The sequence below is a fragment of the Microcaecilia unicolor genome, chromosome 1, assembly GCF_901765095.1.
Source record: "Microcaecilia unicolor chromosome 1, aMicUni1.1, whole genome shotgun sequence".
NCBI lineage: Eukaryota > Metazoa > Chordata > Amphibia > Gymnophiona > Siphonopidae > Microcaecilia > Microcaecilia unicolor.
The window spans coordinates 650,893,986-650,905,414 of record NC_044031.1 but is presented as its reverse complement, the minus strand read 5'-3'; the positions used below and the strand labels follow the sequence as shown (position 1 = coordinate 650,905,414).

Sequence of the window (11,429 nt, the reverse complement as noted above, 5' to 3'; positions counted from 1 at the left end):
GATGTCTGATTTGAAGAGTAAGTCACTTTCTGTTCTTTGTAGCATACCTCTTCTTACTTTTCCTCATTACAGTAACCTTCCATGTCCCTTTTTGTCTTCCTCCTCCTCCCATTCCTCTTAGTTATCTTCCATTACCCTTCCTCGGTCTCAGTGGCTTTTCCCACTCCCAGCCCACTTCTTTCATTCTCTTCTCTTGTGCCGGAAGGCCAGTGCAATCCTGGGGAAAGAGGAGGGAGAAACATTTGTATGTACATAGGTTGATAACTTCTGGGAGGTGGCAAAGAGCAGAAGCAGCAGCAAAGCTACAGAAACTCAAGATATCAGCGCTTTAAATCTTTTATCTTCATGTCTATTGCATGTACAAATGAACAGCCACAGCACACAAAGGACCCTCTTTACTTACCTGTGTTAAAATGTACATTAATGAGTTGTTTTAATGCAAGTGGCGTACCTGAAATCATGGCTGGAACTCTAGGAGCTGGAGCTGGAATCTTGGGAGCAGGAGGTACTGAAGTTAAGGTAGCTGTGTCTTCTGGACTGAAATACCAGGAACTGGAGTCTTGCAAGCAGCAAACACTGGAGCAAAGGTAGGTTTAACCAATATCAATAACTGGAGACTTGGAAGTGAGAGGCTTTGAAACACAGTTTGAAGCAAAGGTCTTAGGAATCTTTGCAGAGCTGGCAAGATCCCCAGTTCCAGGAGTGAGATTTTGGGCCATTTCTGGATTTCTGGTGCATTATGGGACCTGCAGCACTGATTTCAATGGGTTAGATTGAAATCTACAAATACCTCACTGCTTTGGGGTTTAAGTTCAAAACAAGAGCGGACCAACAAGTCTCATTCCTGGAACTGGGTAACTTGGCAGTTCTCACTTTGAAACAGGTGAGGGCACACCAAGCGTGAGAGTCAAGGAAGTTACAAAGTCTTTCCGATTGCACATAAACAGGCTATTCTTATCCAACAAGAATGCTGCCCAGCGTAAAGCTTTTCCTTTGAAAAAGAGGCAAATTCTTGTGGGTGTTCCAGAACCCACTGGATAACTTGGCAGTGCTTTTTGGGTAGCATCAGATGCTTCAGGGAATTGCTCAGAAGGCCCCTAAAAGGTTACTAGAGTATGCCAAGCACAGAGGCTAATTGCAACTTTTAATTAGAAATTGTTTCATATAATTTCTAAACTGGATCACTAATTGGACAGCAAGGATCTGAAATAGGCTTCTTAAATGTCTCTGATAATATAATTGTAATATGTGCCAGGGTTTGGGCAGTCAAGGTCAGCCTATGTGGTAGCCTCTGAGTTTGTCTCCCTCCTTGTAAAGTATTACCAACTATCGTCCAGTAGCATCTATCCCACTGGTAGTCAAACTAATGGAAGGCCTGGTAACCAAACAACTTAATGATTACATAGACAAATTCACAATACTACACAAATCTCAATCAGGATTCCGCCCCCTTCACAGCACTGAAACAGTACTACTTACTCCCCTAACTAAATTCAAGCAGGAAATAGCAATAGGCAAAAGTATACTTCTCCTACAATTTGACATGGCCAGCGCTTTTGACATGGTCAATCATAACATACTATTAAGACTCCTAGATTATTTCAGTATCAACGAAAATACACTCAAATGGATCAAGGGTTTCCTAACCACAAGGACATATCAAGTGAAAGCTAGCACAAACATATCATCAACTTGGAAACCAGACTGCGGAGTACCGCAAGGCTCACCATTATCACCAATCCTCTTCAACCTCATGATGAGCCCACTAGCCAAGTCCCTATCCATTCATGGCCTTATCCCATTCATATATGCTGATGATGTCACAATATATATCCCCTACAAACATGATCTGACAGAAATCACCAATGAAATCAAGCACAGTTTGAAAATCATGGACTCATGGGCAAACACATTCTAATTAAAGCTCAACACAGAAAAAAACACACTGTCTCATCATCTCGTCCCAATACAACACATACAAACCCACAAACATAAACACCCCAGGTTATACCCTTCCTATAGCAGACAGCCTGAAAATCCTTGGAGTAACAATTGACCAAAACCTCTCACTAGTGAACCAAGCGAACTCTACCATAAAGAAAATGTTCTACTCAATGTGGAAAGTTAAACGTGTGAAACTGTTCTTCCCAATGGAAATATTCCGGAACTTAATACAATCAATGGTACTGAGCCACGTAGACTACTGCAACAGAATCTATGCGGGTTGCAAAGAACAAATTATAAAGAAACTTCAGACCGCTCAAAACACAGCAGCCAGACATATTTGGAAAAACACGTTTTGAAAGCGCCAAACCACTCCGAGAAAAACTGCACTGGCTCCCAATCAAAGAACATGTTGCTTTTAAAATCTGCACCTGGGTTTATAAAATCATCTACGGCGAAGCCCCGGGATGCATGACAGACCTCATAGACCTGCCAACCAGAAACACAATAAGATCATCACTAACATACCTAAATCTTCACTACCCAAGCAGCAAAGGACTCAAATACAAATCAACGTATGCATCCAGCTTCTCCTACTTAAGCGCACAACTATGGAATGCACTGCCAAAAGTAGTAAAAACAACGTACGACCACCTAAATGTCCGGAAAGAACTAAAAACACACCTGTTCAGAAAAGCATATCCCACCGACCCAACATAAAAGCCTGAGTACCTGCAACACAACAAACCCAAAGATCGGAATGGACACATCTCAACTTCCCTTTTCCTCCATAAATTCCCCATTATACCTACCTCACATGAACCCAATCCTACCACATTAACACCTTGTATTTGTTCATACCGGAACAGGCAAATGCCACAATGGTATTATGTAAGCCACATTGAGCCTGCAAATAGGTGGGAAAATGTGGGATGCAAATGTAACAAATAAATAAATAAATTAGTATAACAATGTGCCTTAAGTCATAATGTAACCTTGTCGTGATCCTCTGATCTGGGCAAGAAGAATGGACTTATGTCCCAGCAAATAAGTGTTATCTTAGAGAATAACTGATCTGTTTATATGCTTTATTCATAGATCCTTGTAAGATTCATTGTAATCCTTCTTCTTATGGTGTCTTTGGGTATGGCTATTACCCCAGTGGACATTTATGACTCACCGCTGAGACTCAGGGCAAGCTGATTGGGAGATGAAGGAATCATAGTGAAATCTGACAAGATAATTACACATGTCCAGCTTACTAGATGTGTCTTGTGGCAACTGTTAACATCACTCAAATATGGAAAGGAATCCTGCCACATGAATGAGTTTAATATGACTTGCACAAGTCAGAGACAGACAGTACATCAACGCTGACCCCAAAATGCGGACATGTTGACATTTACACCACCAATGTGTTATTAGCAAATGTTTATATTCTTCTTGTGTGAACACTACAGCTATGAAGACCTGTGTAAATACTGTAGTAACCTTAATTGCCTTAATTGTAGAGTAAAATGAGCTTAGCATGATACATTGTTAGGAGCTTTTGGTACAAGTGCAGAGATAATAAATGCTATTAATGCTGAAACTTCAGCCTAAGTAAAATGTATTAGAACTACTAATCAGATTATTATTTTGCAATATGATAACGTTTTTTTAAATTATACTCAGATAGTTTACAAGTAGAAATTAATATATCTAATTTACTACTTGCATGTTGTAACACTTATTTGCCCTTATACAAAGGAATAAGGCTCAAGATGACTAACTCTGAACACTTGTGGAGGTGAATGTCACCGGTGGGTTCCTTCCTCAACCTGATTAATAATTTCATATACTGCCATGTGCACTGACCTCTTTTGTTCTGGGCAAATTGTGTAGTTTAATGTAACTAAGCAGTGTGTATTATTTGTAATACTGAATTTTGGTTAGTTATTAGTGGGCAGCATTATTACCATTTGCCCAATATACTTCCTACTAATTTTAGTATATTTGTTGAAACTTGTGCTCAGTATATTATCCATTTGTATAATCCGTCTTGTTCCTTTTTTTTTTTGGTTGTTTTACCCGATGTAGAGTGATGACTTATGTATGGACTGTCATTCAGACAGAGTTGAAAATCAAGGACCAAATGTAATAAAAGTGAATTTTAAAGATTGTTTTTCAACTCTGCCTTGACCGACCAGTGCACTCGGGGTCTATATTTTTGATTAGAAGTGGTTCTGTTTGGAAATGATTGTTTAACTTTGATTGTGTGAAAATAAGTTGGAATGTAGAAGATAAGACACAGCTCTAATTAATTTGTTATGTGAAGGGAAAGATGGGGCTTGTTTTCGAGTTCAGGTTGGCCACCTGGACTGGGAAACATGCGACCACATTCCCACAGTATGGCTTGTTTACCTAAACAGAGAAGCATTCTGTAATTTTCCTTAGCTCTGAACATGAGTTCTAAACCCAGGGCTTTTTTTGAGGGGGTACTTGGGGGTACTGAGTACCGGCACCTTTTTCATTGTCTGCTAAAATTGACTCATGGTCCCCAAGTTATAGTAAAAGAGCTCAGGCTCTACATACCAATTCTGCCTTTTCATAGATTCTGTGACTGGTTGCAGGGGGCCTGGCTATTGTGGGGTGGGTCCCTCAGTGATCACCCCACCCCTGAAGGGTGGTCTGGCATTTGAGTACCGGCACCTTTTTTGCTAGAACACATGCACTGTCTAAACCTAATAAAAAAGGGAGGCCTCTGGCAGTGAAGTGGGAGCTCATCTGTGAGTAATGTACGAACTGCGCAGAGAACCATGTTGTGTATGATTGCTTCTTTTCCTGGTCTAGGAGCTCTTAGCATTGCTTAGATGTAGAGACCAATGATGTAATGATTGTTTATAGATAGGTATTGTTTCTTTTTAGTTATATAGCTAATCATTGTGTGTATATATCTTAATCATTATATATATCTTAATCATTGTAGATTTTAGAACCTCTAATAAAGGTCTCATTTACCTAATATGAATCGAAAATAATCCACAGTAATTACTGAGTAGTCTGTGTTAGTGAAGCAGGCTGTAAATCCATAGCAGTACATCAACCTAATACAGGTTAAATGTGGGATATGACTGTCATAAATAAATAAATAAATAGAAACTCTGATTCTCATAACATGATGTCTGTTTTAGTGGCCCATTACCAGGAGAAAAAAAAAATCTCTGCACAAATATAACATGTGCTATGGTGTCCCTGTAACCAGCCCCTCCAACTGACCACTGATTAAGATTTATAACAAATTACTACTCTACCTAACACGGCTACCACACTCCTCTACTCTACCTATGAAAAGTTATCCCATTTTTATGCTTCCTCTATGTACATCCGTTTGAAAATATAAGTGAGATTAAATAAAAATGCTACCAACAATAAAGAACGACAAGGTAGATGCTTGCTTTGTTTTGATTATACGGGGATGGTGGCTGCGCGGGGAATGGAAAACTCAGACTGACCCAATTGGTTTCAGCGTTTTGATGTCACTTCATCTCCTGTCTATTAAACCTCCTTGCCTGGCTCCATGCCTTAGCCCAAGGTATAACCTTTGACTCTACTGGTCATATCAGGAGGACCCTCCCTCCAAGGGAAACACCTCTATCTAGAGCTCAGAAATCAAGCCACTTCACGGCTTGCCTTCCCTCCCCATTCTTAGAAATTGCATCACTTTTTTACCACACACATCATCAACATACATTTCTTCAGTTAACCATCCATTCCTACATACAATGAACAATTCATCCCTTCAGTGATTGTTCAACTGAAGTAGCTACAGAAAGAATTATTATACTTGGCAGTAAACAAGAATCAGTGCAGTACTTTTGGTTTCAACTATCTGCAATGTTCCTTGTTTATTTGTAATAAGCAGTTGGAATTAAGAAAGCGAGTCTTCTCTTGTGGGTGTTGAGTTGGTTTAGCTCGCTGTTAATACATGTTCCAAGTGTGATGTTAATGAGAACAGTACAGTGTCACTGAATATACATATAATTTAAAATTGTCTAAGTCAGACATTTCAAATCATACAATGACTGGGTGGCTGAAAATTGACATTGAGGTGTTCTTTTCTGAAAATAATGCCTAAAAATGAGAAACTGGAGCAAAAAAAAATCATGATGTGTTGATTTTAAATTCTGCGATTAGATCTTGTTGTATATTAATGTATCTCTACATGCTAAAATTGTAAATGTTTCCTCCAACTGCTCTGCAGTGGTAAACTATGGTTAAATAAACTTGCAGAAATGCCACAGATTATCCACAGGCACACGGAAGGGGAATGATGTGCTGTTGTTGTACTGTTGTACAGTTTTCTTGTTAGGTAGTGTTTTCGTTTCTTAGATTGTGAGCCCACTAGGGACAGAAAAAGTACCTGTATATAATATATGTAAACTGCTTTGGTTGTACCCACAGAAAGGCGGTATATCAAATCCATGACTCTTTACCCTTCTCTATTTCATATTCTTTGATTGTTTTTTTTGTATGCTTTGATAGTCATAAAAAGCGGTTAATCATATCAGTACATATAAACATCTTCATCATGAAAGCAGGACATAGCCTCCCATCCTTTTGAGGGCCTTATGCATATGTCTGACATAGTTATCGTTTGGTAATTTTATTCTTGTATGTTTTTAGATTCATCAAAAGAAAAGTGAGCACATGCCAGAGAAGCAACTTTCATCAAAGCTGGGGGTATACTGCCTGCAAACAGAGTGGATCAAATTGGAAGGCATTGTGTTGTTCCTTATATAACTGATACTGTAGAAATTTAATTCTGAGAACCCTAGCAATCTATCAAGGGAGGAAGAAGGACTTTTCTTTACCACAAACAGTGGATATGTGGTACTTCTTAGTCACGGTTTTTCTGATTTCTGAACACTAAAGGTCAGGCTCTGATCATTAGGAGCTTTGTTGACTTAATATTTTCATCTGCATTTTTGACCTAGGACCACTCAAGGGTGCTGAAGTCTACTCAGCTCAACAACTTGAAGGTTTTCTGTCTCCTTTGAGAAGACCATGATATCTCTGTCCACCACTGCAGAGACACTGGAAACCTGGACAGCTGGGGTAAACCAATCCATGGAGTACAAACGCTCTTATGGCCTCATTTTCACTCCATTGTTCTTCTCTTCCTTTGGAGCCATCGGGAATGGAATTGTCATTTGGTTCCTCAGTTTCAAGATCAAGAAGAATCCTTTCACTGTCTACATCCTGAACCTGGCTGTAGCAGATATGACTTTTCTTCTTGGCATATCCTTTTACCAGCTAGTTTTTCTGCTATATCCAATGTTTCAAGTCCCAACAGTCCTTAAGAAAAATGCTAACAAGCTACTGATTCTGGCAATTATGTGTGTTTTTGCCTATAACAGCAGCCTTTACCTCCTGACATCCATCAGTATAGAGAGATGTCTGTCTGTCCTATACCCAATCTGGTATCGCTGCCAACGCCCAAAGCATCAGTCTGCTCTTGTATGTGCCTTTCTGTGGATGCTGTCTTGCTTAGTCACTTTGGCTGAATATACTCTCTGTGACAGACGTCCTGCCTTTTCTTTTCAGAAGGACATCACGATTTTTCAACAAAGCCAATGTCAAGCAGTCTACATCTTTGTCTGCATCTTAAATTTCTTGATCTTCACTCCCCTTATGGTGCTATCTAGTCTGGTCCTTCTCATCAAGATATGGCGGAACTCCTGGAGACATCATTCATCGAAGCTCTACATAGTCATTGTGGCCACAGTGGTCTTATTCCTGCTCTTTGCTTTGCCCATGAGGGTTCTGCTGCTGCTGACCTATGAGCATAGGACCTTCCCTTCCCCCATAGCATTTGACATCTCAACTTTATTGTGCTCCATAAACAGTGCAGCTGACCCTTTTGTCTATTTCTTTGTGGGCAGTCAGGGGCAGAAAAGTGGGCTGAGCCTTCGAGTCATGCTTCAGAGGATCTTTAGGGAGGATGCAGAGCCTGAGCAGCATGAAGTGGGGACCCCAACTGGCAACACAACAGAGACAGAGATCTGAGATGTCTAATTTCTCCCTTCACGTGTTACTATCCCTCCTTGCAATGTGCCTCTTTCTGTCCTCCACCTTCCTTCCTTCTTAGTAATCCTCCCTCACCCTTCCTCTGTCCCAGCACCTCTTTCCTCTTCCTTCCAGCACTCATCTTTCACTCTCCTCTCTTGTGCCATGAAAGCCAGTGCAAGCCTGGGAGGGGGGAGAAGAAGCGTGAGCAACGTATGCATGTACATAAGTTAGCAAGTTCGGGGAGATGGCAAAGAGCATCATCATCAGAAAAGGTGGGTCTTGACAGACACAAAAACTCAAAACATCAGTAGTTTAAATCTTTCATATTCATGACTACTGCATGTGCAAATACACAGCCACACAAAAGACCATCTTCCCTAAACTATGTTAATGCAGTTCATTAATGAGTTATTCTAATGCAAGTTATTTCTCATGGGCTTTACTAAACTGTGTGTAAATGAGCATCACAGTGTAGTAAATCCCATGTATGAGCAAGAAAAATGCATTTCCAGCTTTCTCTCTCTAAGGCATGATTTCACAGGGGCGGTTAACCCTGAATTAACCCCCCCCCCCCCCCCTTTCCTTGGCCTTACATCCTCGGCAGATTAAAACAATTTATAGTAGTAGTAATTTAGCCACATCAACCTTCCTTCTAGAGTAGAATCCAACATAGCTTCCCTCCTTCAACATATTACCTTTTCTTCACTTATGAAAAGCCTGCAATCAGCTCGAAATACCCACACAATACCATAGAGCTTCCGATCAGTCAAAGTGGTCATAATGGACCAGGAATGATTCCATAATACAGAATGATGCTGGGATAGCTGACTTGAGACTCCCTTTTGTCCTACAATATGAACTGCCCCTCCCTCTTAAAGGGGAAGGTTTAATGAGAAATTGGGGATAGATGAGACCTTTGGTCACAGTGAGTTTCAAAAGCAGATTTCCTCTGTTTGTATTGCCCTGGGAAAATAATTATTTGTTACATTTGTATACCACATTTTCCCACCTATTTGCAGGCTCAATGTGGCTTACATTGTACCGTAGAGGCGTGTGCCATCTCCGGGAGAGAAACAAATACATGGAGTTGATGTGGTCGGATAAGGTTCATGTGTAATAAGAGAAGTTTCTGTCATCTTTCCTGAGCAACAGCACTGTAGTAGAAATGGATCAATTTCATGGCTGAGCTAGGCAGAGAGGAGGTGGGCAGCACCTTATGTTAATTATTTATCGAAGGAAAGACAGGCAGGCTAATAGTGCCACATTTATATACTTTGGGGAATATTATTCACTATAGGGAATAAAAGAAGAATGGGTTTAGCAATATAGGAAGCTATTTGGGGGGGGGGGGGGGTTTAGAGAATGTACTCACCATAATAAAAGAGGAACATACAGTGACCTGGTGACTGGAAAGCAGGATCTGGGTCTTCAGGTCTCTATTACCCAGGGGCCAATGACCAGAAACAAACGCGGGCACTAGAGGCTATTAACCGCCATCTAGTGCTCACATTTGCTCCTTCCCTGTGATCAGAGCTGGCAAGCGCGTGAAACTGTGCTCGCCTAATCTGATTGCAGTAGCATGGAAATGCATGTTAAACAATGCATTAACTATTCTTCCCCAATGCTCAGCAGGCAGCGCGCCAAACAAGGATACTTCTGCGGCAAACCAAATGCCAGCTTGGACCTTGGAGGGTTTGTAGAGATTGGGGAGAAATGGGGAGCCCTGTCCATTTGAATGTTTACAGGCCCCCTGACTCCCACCCTCCTGATACAAGGGCACAAAGGGGCTGGAGGTCTGGTCAACCTCCAGCACCCTCAACCCCTGACACCAAAACTGTCCTTGGTGGACCAGTGGGCAACCCTACCTCTAGCCCCCACCTGCCCTGGTGGCCCAGTACCCTCCAATCCCCCCACCCATATCTTTAGAAGTGTACTCTTTGAGCTGCTCTTGAAGACTGACAGTGGAGAGGTTGCCCTCTATTGGGGAATCCCTGATACTGCTGGTTGAAGAGCTCTTTTAAGGGCTGGTATTCTAGGCTCCTCTTGAAAGCTAGCAGAGAAGAGATCGCCCTCTATAGGGGTGTCCTGGGGTTGTTGATTGCAGAGGTCTGTTAAGAGCTGGTATTCTGGGCCACAGCAGGACACCTAGGAGCATTTCAAGATGGGAAGATTGGTGACCCATTGGAGGCACTAAAGATAATCAGTCTTTGGAATGCATTTGGATCCCAGGTCCAGCAGCGGAAGAGGTCCTTGGGAGTGGGCTTGGGACATATCAGCCCCTGGGATCCAACTCAGGGCAAGGCCTTTGGAGGCATGAGGGGGTGCCCAAGGTTCATTAGTGTAAAAGTTCCGGGGTGTTGTTGCACTGGAAGTAGAGCAGCAGCTCACTGGGTGTGCATTGGCATCAGGAAGCCAGTGGAGGAGGTAGCTCCAGGAAGCACAATCGGTGACTGGACCTTGGTAGAAGAGATTAGCCAAATCCAATGTGGCTCAGCTTCCCTTGGATGTTTAGCAGCCACCAGCCCAAAGCGCTCCAGCAGAAGGGTGAAACGTGGGGACTGGGTGGGGGGGGAGGACCAGGAAAGGCATAAAGGAGTAAGAGAGTGACAGGAAGGAACCAGGAGTTGCTGCATAGGCAAAAGTACTAATAGATTCAAAAAGTATTGAATTAATTGGTTAAATGTTTACTGGTTATAAGAGAAGTAATTGGTTAAAAATATTGATATTAGACTGTGTGATATATAGTTTATGGTCTTCTATGCATTTCAGAGGTTATCTCAAAACAAGGTTTTAATCACTGCTATCTTTCAATGCTTTTCTATATCTGTATAGTAAAGTCTGTACATAGTTCAATAAACTGTTCAACTTTTGGTTGACAGCCTTGTACCGCTGAGTCTCATCATTGGTTCATAACTCATCTGTGGCTATTTTATATCATTTTAGAAATTTTTTTTTTTCTTTACATGGAATCTTCTAGTATTTGCAATTTCGTGATTCTAATAATTTGCTTTGCATTGAACACTTAGCTTATACTCGCAGACCAAACACCGATATGGTCTATGTTTTGATTACTACATCAGGTGATGGTCCTACAACTGCTTGAAGCTTGTCTATACTCCAAGACTTTCCATGAAGGCAAGGTATTTTATGTATTCCCTCGAAACACGTATTCCAGTTATATTCAAATTTGCCATAAGCTTTGCAACAAAGGCTCCAAGAACTTAAGGAACAACAAAGGGGATAGGGGGCAACCTTTAAATGGGGAAAGCATTTAGAAATGAGGCCATTCACTAGTATGACTGGCTCATTGGAAGACTTTCCAGCTCATTTTCGAAAGAGATCGCCGGCCATCTTCCGACACAAATCGAGAGATCGCCGGCGATATCCTGATCCCAGTCAAATTGGTATAATGAAAAGATGATTTTGGCCGGCGC

General features: G+C 41.4%; 1 protein-coding gene across 1 annotated transcript; it reads left to right on the top strand.

Moving 5' to 3' along the window:
• The first annotated feature begins 6,990 nt into the window (after positions 1-6,990).
• On the top strand, positions 6,991-7,992 carry LOC115460567 (proto-oncogene Mas-like). Its single transcript, XM_030190333.1, has one exon. The coding sequence runs from the start codon at positions 6,991-6,993 to the stop codon at positions 7,990-7,992; it is 1,002 nt and encodes a 333-aa protein (XP_030046193.1).
• Positions 7,993-11,429: the final 3,437 nt, after the last annotated feature.